Raw genomic sequence first — 21,985 nt, forward strand, 5'->3', positions numbered from 1 at the left:
CTCATTGAACCAGAATTAGATCCAAAGTACATTATAGAATAAGTTAAGTGGCACCATAAGAAAGCAATCAGTCAAATCCAGAATGTGGGCCCTTCTACAGAAGGAAAGATCGAATTGCCCCAACAAATTAGTAAGATGACAAATTAAAAAAGAATGTTACAGAATAAAAGAGGCTTAAGCTAACCCTAAAGCAATAGGACTATGTCTCCACAGTCGACAACCTGAGAAGTTAGAATACATACTTAGTATTGGATGACACTAAAAATCATTTATCTAGGTGTAAAAATGATGGTTGTACTAAAAAAAAAAAATCAATTAGAGATGCACACTGATGTATTTGTGGGTGTGAGGACACACATGGCTGGGATTTGCTTTGAAATCATCCAGAAGAAAAAGAGGGAATGAAAGATGAAACAAATCTGGCAAAATGCTGATCATTGTCAAAACCAAGTAATGGACACCAAACTCTGCTTTCTTGTGTGTTAACATTTCCCGTAATAAGTTAACAAAAGATCACGAATGATTTGTCAAAGCATGGTTCTAAAATCTCGCTGATGATCAGAATCTCCTGGGGAGCTTTAAAAAAAAAGATTCCAGAATCTGCAGTCCTCCTGAATCAATCTTCTGTGGGTATGTTTGGACTGGGTGGAAGAATGTGTCATTTTATAACTTCCCAGGCCCTTGGTGCTGTCGATCCTTGCAGCCACCACGGCCATCTGTCACCTCTTTTAAGGTCTGACCCAGGAAATCTTACACCAGGCTTCCCACCTCCCTCCTATTTCTTTCTTTCTAAGCCTCTCTGCTGCTGCTCTCTCCTGGTTTCCTTTTCTGCACTGCAAGAAGACCGAAGGCAGCAACCTTTGGAGGGGCACAGGGACCTAATGTCTCCTGAGAATGGGACAGGTTGACCCTTCCCACTCCTGCCTGGGCCTCAGTATCCCTGCAGTTGAACAATGCCTCACCCTCATGCCGTTATAATGTTCGCAAAGTTCTTACTACATGGGGGAGGGATGCATGTCCACTATCCAGGTGTACCTCGAAATGAGGCTGTTTAGGAAACACAGCCTTAGTATTTGGGTCTCTTTCTCTCACCATTTGTAAGCAGAAAACATCAAAATCTGTTCTTAAATAATTTATTTTTTAATATTGACTTTTGTGAAAAGTTACACATATTTAGGAAAACTTGAAGGAATCCAACAGAGTAAACAGCTCTCTATCAGGGACAATTAAATGTGCAAATTTCAAATGTTTTCTAAAATAAGTATAAATAATTCCATTTTTCACATTAAGAATGAAAATATTGATACACACAAAATATTAAAATATTGACTTTAGAAAAACTGGATGAACACTGATGTTTATTTGAGATCTTTAGAAAAAATGATTAAAATTTATGTTGAGGAAACAGCACTCGGTGTGGCAAACATGTCAGGTAATACAAGTAAAGGCTGTGTAGAGTTATAGATTACTAATATTTTCAGGTCATAAGTTCCAGACCAAAAAAAAAAAAAAAAATGGCAGCCTTTACCTCTGGGGACAATGTGTTTCCCCCTTTTTTCCCCTATAACAAGTATGACAGCAACACAAAGCAAACAGAGAAACTGCAGGCCAAGGACAGAAAGAAATTTCCTTATGCTCATGGTCACAGGGTTTTGCTGTCCCAGCGTGAAGGTGCCACTGGTTGTGTGGTCGCTACTAGGACACAGAGTTAAAACACAGCAAATAAAACTATCATTAAAGTTCACATCGTCCCAGTGACCTTCTCCAATCTCATCCCCATTCCTTCCCAATTTCATCTCTAAAGAGGTAGGATATTCAAGGCATCTGTTTACTGCAGAGAGCAGTTATTTTTATTTTTATTTTTTTTTTCATCTGGCTAGCGAGAGGCTCTAACCCAAGTTTCATCAAGAAGCATGAGCTTTTAATGAATATGCCTCTGGTGCAATTCCTTCTTCTTAGAGAAGACAACCTCAGTACATCAAAGAGACCAAATCCCCAAGGTACTCAGGTACTTGCCCAAAAGAGGACTGACTATGAATACACTATTTCAAGAAGACACTACAGCAAACACTTTACCCAGAGCAGAAGAAACATCTTCATTTAAATAACCCTGAAGTTTGAAATAAAATAAATAAAGTGAATTATATAGACAATATATTTCATCACAATAAAAAAAAATCCCTCATACATAATATAAGGGTACATTATATATGTACACATTTTCATGCACACCTCAGGCTAACTTCCTTAGAAGTGAAGACAGTGATAACCAAGAGAATCACACATCTTCCCACTAGAATATTCTGATTTCTTCCAAGGTGCATACTGTAAAGAGCAGCTGGTTTGCTTTTCAGCGTGAACTGATTCGGTCTCAGCAGTCTCAGAGCCACAGTCTGTGGATAGCTCGGTGTCTGCCGTGTCCGCGGGAAATGGACGAGGCTGGGAGGGAAAGACCACTCACCACTGACACTCAATTTGTCCGTTCTCCCTGAGCTTCCTGAACTTGAGGGCCTGCGGGCGTGGCGGGTCAGCTCCGTGGCTCCAAGCCTGGCCCACGTGGGGCTGTGTGGCGGGGAACGGCTCCGGGATCCCCAACCCACCTGACCGAGCTTCTTCTCCCTTTTCTCCCGAGAAGATGATGTAGTCCCGGCACACATTCCGAGTCGACGCAGTACCTGGCCTTCCGCGTGGCAGGCCAGGTGCGGAGGAAGAGCAGCAGCCCATCCGCCGCCGTCACTGGCCTTGCTCTCGCTCCAAGGCCACCTGGGCAGGCTGGCCGCGACGGCGACCCGAGCTTCTCTTTGCTCCCCTGCTCGAAGCCGCCCGCAGCTCCCTGCGGCTAGCACCATTGCCCGCTGAGGCTCAAGGTCCCCGGGGCCCTGCCGCACCCCTCAACCATACAGCTGCTTGAACTGGAAGCACTCGTTGCAGTAGCCGCTACATTTGGCGTTGCCGAAGTGATCGCAGGCAGGGGCCCGGCAGCGCTGTTTGGGGGGCTCCTCGGGAACCGGCTCGCCCCGGTGGACCCCCGCGCCCACGCGCTGGCTGAGGTGCTGGCACTCCATGCAGAGCTCCTCGCTGCGGCACGCCAGGATGTTCTTGCAGGAGGCCCGGGCACACTTGGGCCTGGAGGCGCTTGCCGTGCTTCGAGTCGCGTCTCTGCGCTGGCTCGATCTCTGAATGGAAAGAGCAGAGAGAACTGTTGGCCAGTTGGTCAGGGAGAGCACCAGGCAATCTCGTCTGCCTGCACGGGTATTACCAAGAACTCGGTGGGTTGGAGAGCCACCGCCTGACCCAGGGAACCGGAGCTGCATGTGCTGTCTGAGACTGGGAGCTCCCCAAAGACGCCTCCTCCCAGTCCCATGAGAGCAGGCTGAGTGCAACCAAGGAGCATGACCTGCAGGCCTGCGAAGGCTGGCCCGGCTAGCCTCCGCTTGGATTAGTGATAAGCTGCCCTTCCCCAGACAGATTCCCTACCATGCTGTAAACAACAGGAGAGGCAACCATCAGCCCAAGATGGCTTTTCTCTTATGCCACTGTGTGCAGGCACGTGGGCTACTCTGCCTCCTTCTCCTGTCTCCTGATAAAGGACTACTTCCAAAAGTCTGCTGGCCACTCAGATCCCTATGCTGCTATAAATCAAAAAGTCTTTGTTTGGCATCAGGCTTTTCCCAGACTTTAAGAGGTTTTATTCTGTGGCTGATTTGATTTACTTGTTAAATGAATTCTAAAGTACAGTTAGGCCACGAAAATCAAGAGTACCTACTGCACTTCCAACCCTGGGGGCCACAGGGACTTCTCCCCCCACCACAGCCCCCCTAAGGTTCTTCCCCGGAACCTGGCAGGGAGGAAAGTCCGCTGTCTCAGTGGGAAGCAGCGGCTCCAATGAGGAGAGCTGGCCCAATGGGGGAGGGGAAGGATCTCAAAATGTCTCACCAGTTGCTCTTCGGTCCTTTTTGCTTCGTGAAATCTCTGACTCTGAGCTTCGATGAAACACTTTTGACAGTATCCTTCAAACACGGTGCTTCCCAGGGTGCCACATTCCCTTCCCAGGCAGGGGACAGCATTCTGGAACCTGGGGGCCGTGGGACTGGCTTTCGTGGAGGCAGTGACAAAATCTGAAAGACAGTTGGAGCTCATCAGTGCCACAGGTGGTCTCCAAGCAGAGAGAGAGAGACAGCCAGGTTCTGGATATAGGTTAGGGCACCCTGGGCTGTGCATACATGAGCACGGCCTTTTCTAAATTCAGTCAAAGAAAAAAAATTATAATAATGCCATTATGGAAACATCTTTGACTTTACAGACTTCTCATTTTTTAACGTGCTTCACGGGCCAGGCATGGTAACAGAACAGAGACACTAACTGCCCATCAGTCCTTCTTCAAGCGAGAGGTTTCTAAAACCACCTGCATTTTCTCAGGGTCAGTGGAGACGTCCCTCTCTTCAGCTACTGCCCATCAACTCTGGACTTCTATTACATCTACATGTCCAAAAAGTCTTGTTTAAACTCTGCCTCACAAATGCCAGACGCTAAATGACCGCGTGAAATAAAATTCTATGAACTCTATCTAGGAGGGGCTGTAGGACTTTGGAAGGTGGTTTTCTGTGTCTTTCGCCTCTGAGTGACCATCCCTCTAGGCCAGCTGCACTCACCCCCTGGCCCAGAGGGGCTGCTTTCTGGCAGCTCAGGAGCAAAATTGCTTTTAGCGCAGGAGTTTAGAAACGGGGCTTAGGAAATTCATCAGTTCACTCACGTTTGTTTTCTCTGTACTCGATGAAACACAGCGTGCAGAAGCCTTTGTTTTCTGGAGTCCCAAAATACATGCAGCCGGCTTTTCTGCACTTGCTGGTCCCCATCCTGTCCCCTGGAGTCCGTGTGGCCTGAGAGAGGCAGCCGGAGGGAGCCTCGGTCCCGGCTCTATGGCAAGAATGTGTGGAGAGACTCTGGACGAGCTGCGAGGGGTCTGACTTGGACCTCTGGTGAAAGGAAGGAGGGACGCTGGAGCTGAGGCCCGAGGAGGGCTCTGCCGTAGTCCTTTTGAAGCAAGTACTGCAGATCCCATTAAACGTCCTGGTGACGTCCTGCAGGCAGGCTCGGCATTTACCGGGGTCCAAGTGCCTCGTGCTGTCTGAGGGGTGGCCCGCGCTCAGCTGCCGAGCGTTGTGGCAGCGCTCACAAAATCCATTGTGCTGCACGTTCAGCGTGAAAGGGCAGCCAGGGCTCCTGCACTTCATAGCGGTGGTCTCGCTGAACAGGAAGAGACTGGGCGCCGTCGGAGGGGCCGAATGAGGCCCCCCAGTTGGCTCCTCAGGGCTCCAGCCCATGGGCTCATAGGTCTCGCCCCGGGAGGGCCCGAGAGCCATGCCAGGGAGCACCTCAGGGCCTGGCTTGGAGTGCAGCTTTGAGGGTTTGCTTTGGGTCTTTTGCCGCCTCTCTGAGCACTCGTGGCACAGAGGCTGGGTGTTCACGGACATGAAGAAAGGACAGTTGGGTGTTTCACATTTTACGTCCATGAGTGAAAGCTGGGGAACAGAAGGTTCCAAAGGATTCTGAGCATGTATCTCTCTCCGCTCCTGCTCATTGTTCTCCTGCCATTTCTTGTACTCATGCTGGACAAGTTCAAAGTAATCATCTACCAGATTTATTTCTTTGGGTAAGTTGGCTTCATCTAGCCTAAAGACCAAAAAGAAAAATATGAGACTACACACAAACATGGATACACACACACATACACACACACACACACACACACACACACACACACACAATTTCACATCATGAGCTCAGAGGCCAAACTCCTAGAATGTGGATTATGGCAATAACTTGATAACCACTCACTGAAATGCAGGCCAATGATCATGAGTCTACACCTCCAGCAGAGCACAGTCCAATACTGCTAAGGAGATTTCATTTTTTCAAGAACCACAGTCTTATTTAATCAATCTTGGTCCACTCCAAATTACTGATAATTCTAAAGAAAGGGCTACTCTGGGGACGCTGCTACACTTGACTACTCTATTCCTCTTTTAAAAACTCATTTTTACTTTTTAACTTCTCTGATGTCAAACTTCTAGTAAAACATCATGTAGCATGTTCCTTTGGGACTAGTCTACATTATAATTCAAACTACTTTGGGACCTCGTTGCCTGTATTTTGGGGTTACTAATCTTAAACTGCAGGCCGGTGTCCATGAGCACGAACTGCCCCGCACAGTGACCAAGCAGCGGACACACCCCCAGGTGCCGTGCACTCACTTCTAAGCCTCTGTCATGTGTCCGCCTCCCCCTCTGGTGTATTTCAAGTCCTAACAAATAGGCATCTCTCCAACATAAAGCCAGTGTTTGAGATCTGGACACCTGCACTGCACGCCTTCTGGGTCTCACCTCGACTTCCCATGTGGCAAAAATCACATGCCTGCTACATAAAGAGGATCCACAACCCTGACTGTGTCTGAGGTGTCGGTCCTTACCAAGAAGCCAAGAGAAAAAGGCTTCTGATGCCACGAATTTTCACTTGCTAGCCTAGCACTAGGGCAATTAAACAAAACACAACAAAACTATCCTTGGTTCGATGGACTTTAAAACCACAATCCTGACTGTCAGCATCCAGCTATGCAGGAAAGTGACCATGGAGAAATTACTCGTTGCACGTGAAACCCAAGTTGGTATGGCCTCCTGTCATCCTCTCTGACTATATACACCATGCTTGGATCTGTCGCACACTGGAGGAAACTGGCTTCAAATAACTTTACGGTTGAGCTCTGGGATGGCCTCAGCTTATGTGGCGGAAGTAAAAGCAGTTGAAGATGACAAAGGACAGAGCTAAGGATAAACTCTTACTTTGCGGCATTGATCAAATGGGTGGTGCCGTGGTCCCAGCCTTGGACGGGGATTTCGATCACCATCAAGTACTCTTTCAAGAGCTTTTCCTTCATCTCGTTTTCAGGATCTGTCAAAAAGTGAACTTTTAAGTCTTCAAATCTTCCTCGCTCTCTGTTAACAAGTGGAACAGCTCGGATTTCTGAGGGAAAGAAGGAACACATAAGCGACCCGTGATTCTACTAAATGAGATTATGTGTGAGGCTGCATATATAATGGTCACATTTCACAAACACAAAAAAGATACAATGAAAGGGTAGAAAAGTATCATCTAGTCACAATCAAATGCAGATGAGGAAACAAACTACACTAAACTCTAACATAAAATGCTTTGTATGTTCTGGAAGCTCGGAGAATATAAGGCAGCCTGGAGGCAGTGGATCTCATTGGGTAAATCATCACACTTCAGAACCACGCTGATCTGAGTCTGAATCCTGGCTTTGCCACTGTCAAGCTCTGTGACATCAGGGAAGTTACTGAACTTCTCTGAGCTTCAAGCATCTCTGTAAAACAAGGCTTCCAGTGCTTACGGTCCGTAGGGATGCTGTGAGGATGAAATGAGATGAAATAAATGTCTACATTTATCCCCTAAAGCACTTCGCACACTGCCTCTTCCACGGGAAGCTATCCTAGTAATGGCTAACCTGATAGACACTGACCCGCTCTGGGTCAGGGCTCTGTGGGCCTCACTCTATCATATATCAAAGGGTGGTGGTCATGTCACAGATCTCCTACTTGCAGTTAAGCTGTGGGAAGTGCTTTCCAAGCCAAACACAAAGATGGCAGGATTACTGCCATGGCATTACTGTTGCTAACCAGGCACGTGACAGAACACTGTTTTCACATACAAATAATAAATATAAATGAGGCTCTTGCCAGAGGGCCCCAAAGAGCCCAGTGGTCAGTGGGAACAGGGCGTCCCAGTATCTAGCAGCAGTTACAAATGTGAATCCGCGTTGTGTTCTCACCAGGTCCGCTGTCCTTCAGGGTCACCAGGGGTACAAAGTGCTGGCTGTCATAGCCAAGAATGATGGGGTATCGGTAGCACTCCTGGGCCGGCCAGTGGAGGGGCAGGTAAATCCCGCCCACCTTCAAGGGAGCGAAATTGGAACCCGATTCCAAACTTCTCAGCATTTTGTCTGTTTAGGGAAAGAACAAGAGAAATAAGGCCCTCAGGTGATTTTCATCAAATTCCCTTCTGCTACTATAGCTGGTGACCCGGGTAGCCTCAGGTAGCCTCGTTTTTTTCCGAAGAGCTAACGCATTAAAGCCGATCGGCCCTCGAATACAAATAAGCAACCTGCGGCTCTCACCTGAGATGACAATGATTGGTCTTCTGAGGATGTTGCATAGGACAAATATGTGTATTTCTTCCAGTGAGTTATACTGAAGTCCACCTCGGGCCACGGGTGTGTCTGTGGATGCCATTTTGATTAGGCTGTCCCATTCATCAGTCCAATTCTAGGAAGTGGGTAAAGGGGAAATCAGGATTGAATGAACTATGCATTAAAGAGTCAGTCGGACTTTGCTCTACAATTATTCATTTATATAACTTGGCTTGCTTTTCCCCTTTCTGGAAATCATCATTCGACTGATCATCATTTTTCCCCAGTTTGGTTTTCTTCCTTTACTTTTTTCCACTATAAGGCCAACATAGAAGTGGGGGAGGATGGGGACAGCACCTGCTTTCAAAAAAATCCCTGATGAGGCATAACACTAAAGCCCCTTATCCAAATGTTCACAAAAATTCCAAGCCTGTGACTGAGAATGGTGAGCCCCACGTCTGAATTTGATTGGCAGGCTCGGTAAAGCATGCAAAGGGCAATCAGATGGGAAAGAACCAAAACACCACAGGAAAGGCCAAGCAGCCCTTCTGCTAAAAAGAAGAGATCCACAGCTGGGAATCTGCTGCCCGGAAACCTCCCAGCAGTGACAAAAGCCTCATGTTCATCCCACAGGAGGTTTCTGGTGTTTTCCATGGACTGTGCTCTGCTTAGCCAAGTTCACGTGACCTAGGAAGTCATATGGTCCTCAAGAGTGGCGGCTGGCCTGAGAGACCCTTCACCCACCATGGAGCTCTATCGATAGATATTTAATGGAGGAACAAAACATACCCGAGTGTCATAGCAAAGCCCCGTTTCCACAAATTCCTGGGATTTAAGAGACTCCAGCTGCCAGCGGAATTTAAAGTTGCGTGTATCCGTCTCCTTGAGAGTGCTGAAGAGTGCCTTCCTCAGGACCAGGTCTGTGTCCTGAACACCCCACATATACTGAGAAGCAGCGTGCATGAGGCAGTTTCCATCACCTGGGGAAGAAGCCATACACATCAAAGGTCTAGCAAAAGTTTTTAGAATGCACTAGCCCTGCTTCTAGTACAGGGGACCCAGTAGGGCATGTGAGAGATGCAAACGGTTTACTTTCTTAGTCCAACAGCCAACTGAGAACATTTCACAAGGTGATGACAGCTTTAGGGGAAAAAAAAACACTCTTTTCATTCTTAATTTTAACGATGGACCCAACAGAACAAAGGGGCCAGGAACTGATTATCAGGGGACCTTGGTTCTAGCCTGGCTTGCCCTAACTGGTTTAGGTGTGACCTTGGGGGAAATTCCTCAGCTTCTGAGTGTTGCTTTTTTTTTTTTTTTTCCTTTGTGAAATGAGGGTATTGGGTTATGATCTCTAAAGTCTGTCCCGTTCTAGCATTCCTTAATGTTTTGGCTAATAAGACACTGGCACTATTACTCCATGGCTCTAGAGAGAACACACGGGGTAATGTGCACAAACCAGGAAGCTGGCTTGGCTCCGCTTACTAGACAGGGACGGTCTGGCTATGACTCAGTGGTAAATGACTTGACCATTCCACTGAGGCCTCTGGGGCCTGGGAGTTTCCTCTCCTGGTTTATCAAGTGGGATCAAGAACACCGCATTACCTCCTCAGCCTGCCTTTGAGCATTGTGAGAAACAGGTCTAATTTTACTCCATGAATTTGTTACTTTCACAGGTCAAAACCCACAATTCAAGAGGCTGCCTTTTGTCCAACCTCCAAACAATAAATATTTGGGGGGAATGTTTAATATCAAAAAAAGTCAACTCCTTAGTAACTCGTGGCCAAGTGCACCGCTGTTTTTACAAACAGGAGTTCGACTGTTTTTTTTACATTACTCTACAAGTAGGGTTATCAATGTTTTTTGAAGGCTTTATCAAATCTTAAGTACACTCAAACTGTAAAAAACAAAAACAAAACAACAAAGAGAACCCCTCCAGCATATATACCCATCTACACTCGTATCCCTGCAATTCAGACATAGGGAAAAACGAGCTGAATAAGTATTCACAAGAATGAACAAAAACAGATCGCTCAGCCTTTTGTCTTGGCAGAAGTGTGGCAACGATTGCATTCTGTTGAAATTTCCCCTTTGCAAAATCTAGAGCAAAGATAAGGCTTTTTTTCTTCTTCTTGTGCTTACTTTCAGTTCTTTATTGAGATGCACCAGTACAAAATTCCCTAAGCAACATCTGGAATTCCCCAGTGCTAAGTTATTTGACTAGCAATTGAGCAACAGCTATTGTACTTTTTGTTCTGGTGTGTAGACATTTAAACTGCGAAGGGCGCCCTGGACTTTCCAAGTGGGTGTGGTCAGGGTGAGCTGGAATAGGGCTACTCATTATACAAGTGAAATCGCGGCAGCCAATAGACGCTGGAATTTTTCATTTGAAGTTTCAATTTTATGCCACCTACTCCCTTCCTCATTCACCGCAGTCTCATATCCTCAAATGCAAACTTGTGAATCACCCCCTCCCCAAACAGACCACTGACTTTGTACAACCCTCCTGAGGGGCTGGGGGTTTAAAAAAAAAAAAAAAAGGTGCTTAATAAAAGCCAGAGAGTAAAAGTCGCTTTGTCTATCCCCCACCCCCAATATCTTTTCTTTCTTTTCCAGAATTTTAAGGAATTTTCTTGAAAGTGGGGAAATAAGAAGATCTGAGTCCCCACATTCCTAATTCCCAGAAAATGTTATCAAAACGCACTTGCTTTTGTAGCTTTATTTGTAGCATGAATCCTTGGAGACTTTAATGACATACCTTTGCAAAACAAGTGTTTACTATTTGTATCCATTATTTTCTTAAGGAGTAAGTTCAACCTAAAATTTCAGTTAATTCTGTTAATGATAAGAAGGTTTTCCTCTTCCTACCACATCTCTAGTTTGGCAGAATCTCTCTGTTTCCAACTCTCCCAGAGTTCACTCCGTTCCTTTTTTGTAACAAAATGGGAGAGAGCTAAAACCACAAACTGTCAGGAATATAAACCCCTTGATGATGACTTAACATAATTACCCACTTCTACGCATCACTTGATTTAAGGCCAAGAAAAATGTAAACACTAGCTCTCCCCAGTTTTCATTCTACTTTTGTTTCTAAGAATCTGTGCTTCAAAAGTAGAGGCAAGATGTTCAAGTAATGCACCAGAACCAACCCCTCTCACTGAACACCACAAAATACCTATTCCAGGCACTCCATGCTGCCCAACTCAAAAATGGCCAAAGTGAATGTACTAACCAAGTTAATTAATACTCTCATCTTCTCATTGTCAACAAGGATTTCTGTGCTTGGATGTATTAATTTGTTCAAGGTGGTTTTAAAGAAGGACTGTTACTTATATAAGAACCTGATTCCTGCCTCATCTAGACTATAAGCATTTAATTGATCGTGGACAGTCTACTTGCTTCTTGTAATAATCAGCAATATTATAATGCAGGATTTTGTATCTGCCTGAAACAGTGTGCTTGGATGTGGCCATAATGAACACACTCTTGCTCGAAGGAAACAATCAAAAAGCAAAACAGTAAAGTTTAGAACAGGAAACAGCTATAGTGGTAAAGGGCCATTGAGCAGATACACACGGATAGCAAGAAATTCAGAACTAGGAATCCTAAACATAATGAAGTAAAGCTCTAAAGTTTGTGCTAAAAATCTCAAGTATCTTTCCACTTCATGTCATGGGACCAAAACCAACAGAACCTAGGTAAGGGAGAGGCAGGCAACAGCCATTCACTGGTTAACCCATAAAATGCCATCATTCAAGTCGTGTAAGGTCATCATTACGAGCATCTTCTAATGACAGTGGGAAACAATAGTAATACTAGTTTTCACACCATGCTTTCCTTTTGAACTTAAAGCCTTTTAATGTTTCCATTACTGGCCAGGAAAGGGTATTTTACAAATGATTACACAAACAGCCACAAAAATTAGACACATAAGTCCCTCAATGGGAGGCATGGTATTTCGGAATGCATTCTTCAAGTCTCAGTGCCTCTGCTCTCTAATACACACAATTACAAAATATCCTTCGTAAAAATATTGGCAAAACCAGTTTGTTTTTTATCACATGTCTTTCATAGAGTATTCTATATTAAGGGGTCTGTGCTCTCGAGAGACTTGAATTTGGGCCAGCGCTATCAGAATTGAATGAATGGGGACCCAGCATGGTGGGAGCCAAGCCTTAGACAAATCTTCTTACCATTCGTTTTCAGTGCCACCAGCTTCCTGACTTCTCGACACCAGTTGAGCTTCTTCTGGCTTTCGAGGGAGGCCTGGATGTTTCTGTCAATGAGAGCTTTGTGGATGATCTCCCGAAATTGTGGACAAAACTGGCACGTTCTGAACATTTCTAGTGTGTATCGGTGCATGGATTTAAAATGGTGAATGATCCCATTGGTAGGCTTAAATATATCTTCCGGAGTTCTCTCTCGTATCTTCACAGCTTTCCGCATGTTGCTCAAATACAAAGCCTGGGGAAGGAGTTGTTCAGCCATTGTGCTCTGCAATACCTGAAGAGGAGGGGAGGAAAACCCATTCCGTTAGTCCGTCTTTGATACCACTCCTATATACCTGCCTGCAGGAAACCCCAGTGTTTGATCTTGTCATTACCCTAATCTGTAGGCAAAAGATCTTACTCACCTCTACTCCCAGGACACTAGCTGGCCCCCAAGATTAACTCACACTGGACTGTTTTAAGTTACATCACTTTTAAAGATTAGTCTAAACAAGAGAAGGAAGGCGGGGAGTGGGTACTGAGGAGGAGGGGAATAACCCGCGTTTTCAGTAACGTTTGTCAGGGAGCCAAGCCTATCTGTCAGCAACAGGTAGTGCACCTCATAACCGGCAAGCTCCCCTCGCATTCTCATGGCACCCTGATGCCACAGCCACTGGGTCTTTGGAGCCCTGAATGCCAGTGAAGGACACAAGGTAGTCTGCGCAAGTCTGTAACTCCTCGCTAAGACCATGGTTCAGCAGTCCTTGCTCTCCGGCAGTTCCTTGATTTTTCCTTCAAGCCCTCCCTCCCTATACTGCAAAGGAAATGCTTTGTGAAAAACCTTGCAATTTTATGTTGTTACCTAGGCTTCTGATTAGAGTTTCCTCTTCAGTCCCAAGGAGAAGTATTTATAAAGAGCTCATTTGCAAAATGTATTATAATATTTATAAAGGTTAAAAAAGCCTATTTCCAGTAAGATGCTTTGCAATTTTAAGAGCAAACAGTAAGTCTTTCGGAACCCTCTCTGTTGAACTTTATAACATCAGAATAAGAAATAGAATTGTAAGAATAATAGAAAGATAAATTTTACACTTTCAAGAACAGGCATTAGAGTTCCATTATTCCAACGCAACTGCCAACCACATTTATTATTATCCTCCAGGGACCAACACTCAGATGCATTTCCCACCCTGTCTTCATGCTGAAATCTTCAAGCATAATCCACTGGTGGAAAGAAATCAACGTCTGGAAGCAGGCAAGGAAAGATGGCCAGGAACACTCAGGACAAATGAAGGAAGCTGGGGGCAAAACCCAGCATCTACAACACATGCCAACAGCCTGGGTTGTTATGAATTGACACAACATGGTATCCTCGCAGTGTGGGGTTGTGTGGAAAGCCAGCTGTCATTCACAAGCCTCAGCAGGGTGCCTCACCATACATCTTGGTTTCCAAGATGAAGACAAAGATGGTTTCAGAGCATGAAGATATTCCCTAGGGAGTTTCATGACGATTGTTAATTTTGCTCCTGTATCATACTATTTACCAGGGCAAGCTTTTAGTTGAAGAAGACCTGAAACCTATGTAAGGGTGAGAAGAATTTTTAGGGAAGCCTTTCCTACGTGGGTCTAGGCTCTCTTAAAGCCATTGATGAAGCCGTTTAAATTCTTGCGGTCCACTCAAAGCAGAGAGGTTGGACTAGATGACCCCGAGGTTGCTTTCTGGTGATAGCTCTGGATCAGGATTCCTAATCTGATTGCCAGTGAGGCCTGGGAGAAGTAATTCTCTGGGTCAGTTGGTAATCTTTCCTTTGACGTCAGACATTCCCTGGAGGTGGAACTGGGCAAAATTAGAGCAGGACCATAAGCACAATGAGGGAATAAAAAACATTACACCTATCTCCACTTCGTGGCACGGCCCAAGTCAGGCAATGTCACTCATTCATCTGTCCATCACTCAAAAAGCATTACCTGACCACCTACTAAAGGTAGAGTGCCATGCCTGATGCTGGGGCTAAAAAACTCAAGATGACCTTATTCCCTGTCTGCAGCCAAAGCAACAGAAGTACACGTTTTCCGCTCAGGTTCCACACCAACCAAGGCAGACAGCTTTGCCTACATGCCAGATCTTCCGACACCTGCCCCTCGCTATTCCCACAGCACCACCTCTGCGGCTGCAATGCCTGCTGCTCTCAGATGGGACGAGGTGGGAAGTAAAAAGATCTGAAACAAGCTAGGTGTTGCCTTTTTGTTTTTCTGAGTCTTCTATTATTCTCTTCTCTCTTCAAGATCTTTCAGCCAAGACCTCAAATAGTGAGAGCCATTAGCCATAATCAAGACATGCAAATGTCCCTACCAGATAGCCCACGGTCCTCTCATTCATAGGTTTGGCCTTGCGCAGACTGCGGAACCGCCTCCTTCAAAGAATCAAAACCCACCATAAAAATTCCCAGTTCTCGGATTTCTCCACATTTAAGATTAAGGAATAAATGTTCCCGACCTACAATGGTAATGTCCTTACAGGTAAAGACAGACGCTATCACCCTTAACATTTCTTTTACATTTGTTACCTCACTGACTTTTTATGCACAAATGCCTCATCGAATTTTTGCAAAGGATCCCTCCGAACCTTCGAAAATTGTACAAAGAATCATAGAAATCAAAGCAGCCCCTTGGACAATGAGAACGCAGCAGTAAGTGGCTGCTCAACAATTAGGGACACAGGGGTTTTGGTTTAATCGACAATGGTTCTCCTCAGATGCTGCCCTGAGTCCCTTGACCAGAGACCAGCTTTCTAAGGAAAGAAGATCAGAGGCAGGGAGAACTGAAAACAAAGCGATCTCAAAAGAGCTGAGCTCCTTCCTTACTTAATACCGCTGCTTTCCTGAGAGGCCAGGTGGCAGGATGTGGGACAACCCGGGCTGACAAAGACTGTCTGACTGTGGGGTAGGGGCTGGGGCAGGGGCCTGCAGATCACTGTGAACGGGAGCATCCGAAAAGCAGGCCGACGACCCACTTTAACATGCACACTTCTCTTGCACTGCTGCCACTGAGGATCAACACTGTCCCTGGACCCCACCCACCTCCCCGACTTCACTCCCAGTGTCTGCAAGCTGTCCCCGGACAGGCTGGCTGGCGGAGTCCTCCACCCCCGCCCGGTTTCGTGGCCTCCCAGACATCCCACGGGCGGTGGGGTGCTACTGTACAATCTGGGAAGAAGCCATAGCGGTTCTGCAAGGTCTACGTGTCCAACAGCATCCAGAGCTCGATTTAAAAATACGAAAGGCACGAAAAAGAGCGAAACACCAAGGACCACCAGACTTAGGAGTCCGGAGGCTACTCGCCAGGAGTCTGCTACAGCTTAAGTTCTTTGCAGTATTTAAAAGGAACAGCTGGCTGGAGGATTCCAGAGCTGTCACCCCAACATCTGGCGCGGCGACCTCGACTCCTAGCATTTCAAAACCCACAGTGGGCACAAACGGCCAACAAAGTCCCCTCCAGGACTGCTGCCAAACCCATGCCTGGTAGACGGGGCCAGCCCGCGAGTCGCTGCCGATTACACACCCGCAGCCCCGGACCCCGCCGAGCCGTGGCAGACGGCAACGGCACGCGGCGGTTACCTGTCCCGGCCGCGCGTTCCTCTTCCGAAGTCCCAAGTCCAGGTCAGGGCAGGCGCGCGCCGCAGGCGGGGTTCGGGGCCGCGCGGAGGAGGCGCCCCATGGACGCCTGGGCTCGGCGCTCGCTCGCTGGCCCGGCCGGGGGTGGGGATCGCGCCCGCTGCCTCCCGCCGCCACCGCCGCCGCACTTGTCCCGGCGGCCGCTGTCACCGCTCCGCCCCCACGGGCTCCGAGCTCGCTGCACTTGGCCCGCTGCGAAGACTGCAGACTGCCAGTTCTCTTTTTCCCTTTCTGTTTTACCGCCGGCGGAGAGCGGGGATTTCCACCCGGGGACTTTCCAGTCACGTGACGCCCGGCCCGGCGCCGAGAGCCGCGGGTCGCCGGCCGCCAGGGGGCGCAGAGGGCTCGGGAGGCGCAAGGTGCTGCAGGCAAGCGGCGCTCCGCCTCTCCCCGCGCGAGAAACTCCTGAGCCCCGCCCCCGGGTGTCCCCGCGTGAGTCACCTGGGCATTTCGGAAGCTGGCCCAACGTCACATCCATGTGGAAATCGCGATGATGGGAACTGGAAATGAAATAGGTTCTTTTTTCTCAGCCGTTTTTCTGCAGAAAATCACCAACTGTGAAGAACAAGAAGGGAAATAATAAAGAAAGAAAACCCTAAAAACCACCCGGGCGTCCGGGACCGCAGGCCTCGGATCAGGTTTGAAAAGTTGGGGCTGTGCACGTGATGATCTCCTAGGGGAGAGCCCTACTCTGGGCCCGGGTGGGGATTTCGAGAAAAGAAAGAGGTCACGGCCCTTGGTCCCCACCCCAGCGGTCCTGCCACCCAGACCCCAGGCTGATGGGAGTGACATCCTGAGGTCCCGCAGCCTTGAAATTTGCAGGGGCAAAACCAATCTTAGGTCAAGTTAAGAATCAGAGCAACTATCAACCCTGTCCTGCACTTAACTGATTTCCCATTCTCCATTTCTGCATATCAGTTGCCCAGGTGATGCCATGTTCAGGTAGCATTTCAGTTTAGAAATCATTTCTAATCCATTGCTATCCTTGCCATGTCCCCCTAAGATCCTATTAGGAGTTCTTTTATTCTTATTTTTTTATTTTTTATTTTTTATTTATTTGATAGGCAGGTGGAGGGAGAAGCAGGCTTTCCACTGAGCAGAGACCTATGTGGGGCTGGATCCCAGGACCTTGGGATCGTGACCTCAGCGGAAGCAGACGCTTAACCGCTTAACCGATTGCCACCCAGGTGCCCTTAGGAGTTCTTTTAGTCGACCTGACAATTAGTTCACTCCCAGGTGCTAAAGGCTGATAATACTTTTTAGGCACTGGCCGCCCCACCCCTTATTAAATAGTGTGGTAACCCACTGTCTTTACCCAGGGGACATCCTGTGGAAATAGGTGTCAGCCACCTGGGCAGTGGAGGTACCTGAACTGCAGAGGGAGAGGCAGGCGCATGTGTTGCCTAGCAGTGCCCCAGGCCTATTACTTAGAAGAGCTAAACTAGAACCAGACTGAAATATTCTGTACATTGTCTCCTTCTAGACTTAACTATACTTGTCAGACCATGTGTCTCAGTTTGGGAATTAGAAAAATATACTTCCCTCTCCAGTAAGGACCTGCAGAGACAGATGGGGGCTGGGAGGAGGGTGGCACTTTTTTGGCAAAGGGAGACTTAGAGAAGAGAATCAGTGGTGGCCAAGTTTCCAAGGCTCGTGTTGGCCGTTTGAAACGGATAGTTCAGATTTCCGACAACTCCAAGAGCTCCTTGTATTTCTTCTTGTACCTGCTGGTATAAGCTTCTCATTCACAAATGTTTTTAGCTGCCAACTCTACAACAATGGATAGTGAATATGATTATAATGTTTATTAAGTCTTTACTATATGCTACTCTCCAGGCTAGGTGTTTGAAATGCGCTCTGCCATTTAAATCTCCAAACAGCTCCACTTTGAAGCTGAAGAAATTGAAGTGTAAGAAGCTTAAACCATTTGCCCAAAGTTGACTTGATGACTCAGTGGCAGAGCTGTGATTGGAACTGGGCCTGTTTACTCCGAGCAATGTAAACGTTGTTAGGTCTTAACTATTACTCTCAGAAAAGATCCTCCAAGATTGAAAATCTCAAGGCTCCTGTTTCTATCCTAGCCCCCAGCCTCACAAATGCACGGCGCTCATTTAGGCAAACGTGGATGCTGGGCGGTGGTAGTGATGAGGGAGCAGGAGGCTGGCTGAGGACAAAGCAAAAGCTGGCACCTTGCACCCCTTCTCCACCCACTCCCCTGGGTAATATGTGTGACATTCCTCAGGCACCCCTGACTGCCCTAAAAGAAAAACTAATAGTTAACTTGCAGAGATCACAATCCTGCAGGGCAGGAGTCTCCCTTGGTTTACAAATGTCCTAGAGATCTACAAACAAAGAAGTTACCTTGTGCTATTGATAATTTCCAGAGGCAATTAGGCAAGCCCTAAATAAAGTTAAATTTTTTTCTAAATCTCACTAATTTTTCTCACTAAAATTTTCCAAATCTCACTAACAAGGACACTTGGTAGGAGAAATGTGAAACTTTATCTCTAGATCTCCAAGATAGTGTCGAGAATCATTCCCAAGCATATGGCCCACTGATATATATCTAAAGGGTCTCATAAGAAGATCTTTACTACTAGTAATAAATAACCTTTCTCCCAACAAGAGCTAGCCCCTCAAGGTCCTGGAGACCTTGCTTCCAAAATTCCTTAGAGACCAACATCATCCCCTTTGTTCTCACCTACCCAACTCCTGTGTATATAACCAGCCACTCCTCACATCCCCGGGGCAGCAGCTCTTCCTGCCCACGGGTCCTGTCCCCGTGCTTTAATAAACCACCATTTTTCACCAAAGATGTCTCAAGAATTCTTTCTTGGTCATCGGCTCCGGACCTCACCCCACCGAACCTCACCTAGGTTCTAGAACTTTATCAGTAGAATGTGGGCTTGGGAGCCAGATAGGCCTCGGTTCCATCCTTGGGAAACTTTCCGGGCTAGTCGAGATGATAAGAGATGGTGTTTGGGAATGAGCGGCCTCAGACCACTCTCCCCTTGAGCTCTTTTAGAAACAGAACTTGCCTTCTCTGTCTCCTGTCTGTAGCTCTGGCCCCCTAACTCCTCCTGTAGCTTCCATTGCCCCACTGGGTCTACAGTGGGTTTGATGAGGGAGTGCATAGCAGGAGTAACAAGCCTGAAAGACCATGACCACCTCTGCCACTTCTGAGTGTCCCAGAGTTTAACTGTTCTACCATCCTGCGAGCCAGGATTTGTGATGAGTTAATAGCAGTCAGATGCCAGAGTGGTCTGGAACCCTCGGTTTTGCTCTCTCTGCATTTTCCCCACAGTTCTTCTGCTAAAGTGATTGTCTCTGTTGGAGGAATCCTCAGTCCTGTCCTCTGCTAGTGTTTACTGTCCTTTTCTGTCTTCTAAGACAGGGCTCTGGCCATACTCCTTTTCCCTTTCTAAAACTTAACACGAAGGCAAAACCAATAAGGATTTTCTCGGTGGTAAACCAGAGCGAAGAGTGGAGGAAGAACGGGAAGATTCCGTATGGGCGTATGGGGTAAAATTTGGAGAGATTGGTGGAATGAATCGAAATCAAAGAGATACAGAGTGCCCCAAATACTTGTAAGGCACCTGAATCTCTGTGATAGTCTTTAGCAAGATGAAGAGAACTTTGCAAAGAGGAATGTATGCTTATTAACATCTAGTGGACACATAGGAGGAAAAAGCCTGTTTCTTTATTAGAGGGGAATTGAATTCTGATTATGTGGAGTGTTTTGGAGAATTCCTGAATGATGTCCCAGTCTCACCGTGATGCCAGTGTTCTCGTGTCACAAACCACATAGAGTGAGCACACGTGACCTCTTGGAGTTCGTCTTTAGGACTGGGTCTGCAGCCTGTATGCGTATACCACATAATGAAAAACATGTGCATCCCAAGATATGGGTTGGGGGAGGCAGCAAGGGCAGGAGAAACCAGATAACAGAGAGGCAGATACGACAATTAGGAAAGGGACCTGAATCTGTCTCAGCACTCACTGTAGTTCATGAGTCTTTTTTGGAAAATCAAGTTACATCCATGTGCATTTGTGAGAGTGTAAGAATCCCAGGGTATGGCAGACTTGGGTCAAACAAAAATTGGACATTTCATGTCTGTTGTACCATTCTTCCTTTCCCCCCCCAGCATTGTGCTCTGTTGCGAAGGAAGGTCCCTATTAAACACATTTTGAAACAGCCTTTTTTAATTATGGCAGTTTAGTTACTGCAGGATAGTTTTGAAGCCTGCTTTAAATTTTAGTAAACCTTGGCTGGGCTTTGAGACTACTAGCGGTGCTTGCACTCTCAAAGGTTAGTGCTGAGAGGACAATGCAAGCTCTCTGTGGGCTTTACCTACAAGGAGAACTCCGATAAATGATCTCATAGATTTCATTACGTACCATACAAATGCTAACTTATCCTGAAATACTACTTCTTATCTAGGAACCTCAGATCCTTTGTAGGTATTATCTGGGGGTGCAGAGAAACAAAGACCCACAGTGGTAAAGGGACATAACTGAGGTAATCCAATGAGTCACTAGTAACAGGAACAAAGACCTTCCAGTGGAAGGGAGGAAATTGGTTTCCTGCCAAGAACAACTCCTTTTACTCCATTTTGCCTGAAAATATGGGATGCTGAAATCTAAAACTTGTTAGAAAATTCATTTCTCCATGAATTCTGGTTGAATTTCCTGTCAATACCTGACTGAAACACTTGACAAAATAATTTTATTTACCTTATAAATAAATATTCAATTCTCAGTTTCATTTCTGTTTCTGTGGAGGCTGCTGTTGATGACCAAATATGACCAATGACAGATCTGAAGTGAGAGCTACTAGCAACCAAGTAGTATGCAGTGTTGGGGTTAGCAGTAAGCAGGACGTTAGCTGAAATAAATTTGTTTTTATTTGGAAGAGTGTGACCATTGTGAAAATTGCCCTTTGATACTCCCCTTTTTTCTTCATTTGTGCCTGAACTCCCTCAGTCCAGTTTGGGATGCCCATACTTTTTGTCTCTTGCCAATCTTGCGTCCTCTCCCATCCTACCCCTCTATTACCACCACCCCCTTCTCCATAAAAAAGGATTTTGGCTTTCACTTTTTCAGGGGCCTGTTTTCTGGGACTGGCTAATCTAGTTAAGGCAGACTGTGTTCATTTGCAAAAAAAGATTGCAATGTGTTATTGTGCTATATTTCTTAGGAAACATTCTCAGTGAAACTGGAACTTCCTAGAGCTTTAATGGTGGAAATTCTAATCACCTTAGCAGGCTGGTGAAGAAGCTGTTATATTTCCATGTGGGAGTCCAAGTTATAAGACACCCAATAGACTTAATGATGTGGGAGAATCAATCTCATGATATTAAATGTACACATGTCCCTTCATTTACTCACTAACAATGGGCTACATTCATTGACGTCATCACATTCTTCTTTCTTCTCTGTGTGGAGAAGGAAAGACTTCTCCTTTTCTCTCCCAGATTTGATGGCTGGGTCTATGGCAGGCTAACAGAAGAAAATGTATACAAATTTTTTATTTTTTAATATTATGTTTGTGGGGGCATCATAAGAAAACTGTGTGTATCCCAAACAGTGGTGAGATTTGACAGCTTATGTAGGGGAAGGGAAGGAGAGATGTAGGTATTTTAGGGGAAAGTAAATGGTTTTTGGAGAGGATGAATGGGTCCTTAGAAGAACAGATAAGAGATGTGACAGTTTGTGACAAAGTTTGGGTGTGGCATCAACGTCTAGTCACTTCTCCTGGGATGAGTCAATCTCTGGTTAATGAAGCTCCTGAGTAGGGGGTACATGAGAATTGAGTTCAATTTGGAGGACTGTCCTTTAGGCAAGTAAGGGACGTTCAGAGAAGACCTGTTCCTGCATTTTCTATTTTTCAAGTGCCTTTA

The 21,985-nt window shown here is 46.3% G+C and overlaps 1 protein-coding gene across 1 annotated transcript; it reads right to left on the minus strand.

Annotated features, from left to right (window-relative positions):
* Nucleotides 1-1,118: 1,118 nt before the first annotated feature.
* On the minus strand, nucleotides 1,119-16,241 carry TNFAIP3 (TNF alpha induced protein 3). Its single transcript, XM_080807009.1, has 9 exons — nucleotides 16,029-16,241; nucleotides 12,397-12,706; nucleotides 8,993-9,183; nucleotides 8,192-8,339; nucleotides 7,847-8,017; nucleotides 6,840-7,020; nucleotides 4,754-5,673; nucleotides 3,937-4,118; nucleotides 1,119-3,176 (listed from the first exon to the last, which is right to left on the minus strand). The coding sequence occupies exons 2-9, from the start codon at nucleotides 12,689-12,691 to the stop codon at nucleotides 2,892-2,894; spliced, it is 2,373 nt and encodes a 790-aa protein (XP_080663135.1). The 5' UTR covers nucleotides 12,692-12,706; nucleotides 16,029-16,241; the 3' UTR covers nucleotides 1,119-2,891.
* Nucleotides 16,242-21,985: the final 5,744 nt, after the last annotated feature.

The sequence above is a fragment of the Martes martes genome (assembly GCF_963455335.1).
Source record: "Martes martes genome assembly, chromosome: 6".
In the NCBI taxonomy this organism is placed as follows: domain Eukaryota; kingdom Metazoa; phylum Chordata; class Mammalia; order Carnivora; family Mustelidae; genus Martes; species Martes martes.

Excerpts from the sequence above, each read along its gene's own strand:
- TNFAIP3 (XM_080807009.1), bottom strand. The coding sequence starts at position 12,691 with ATGGCTGAACAACTCCTTCCCCAGGCTTTGTATTTGAGCAACATGCGG. Across the intron at positions 8,340-8,992 it reads GGCTTTGCTATGACACTCGG|AATTGGACTGATGAATGGGA; the intron begins GTATGTTTTGTT and ends CCCACTTCCTAG. Across the intron at positions 3,177-3,936 it reads AAAGGACCGAAGAGCAACTG|AGATCGAGCCAGCGCAGAGA; the intron begins GTGAGACATTTT and ends CTTTCCATTCAG.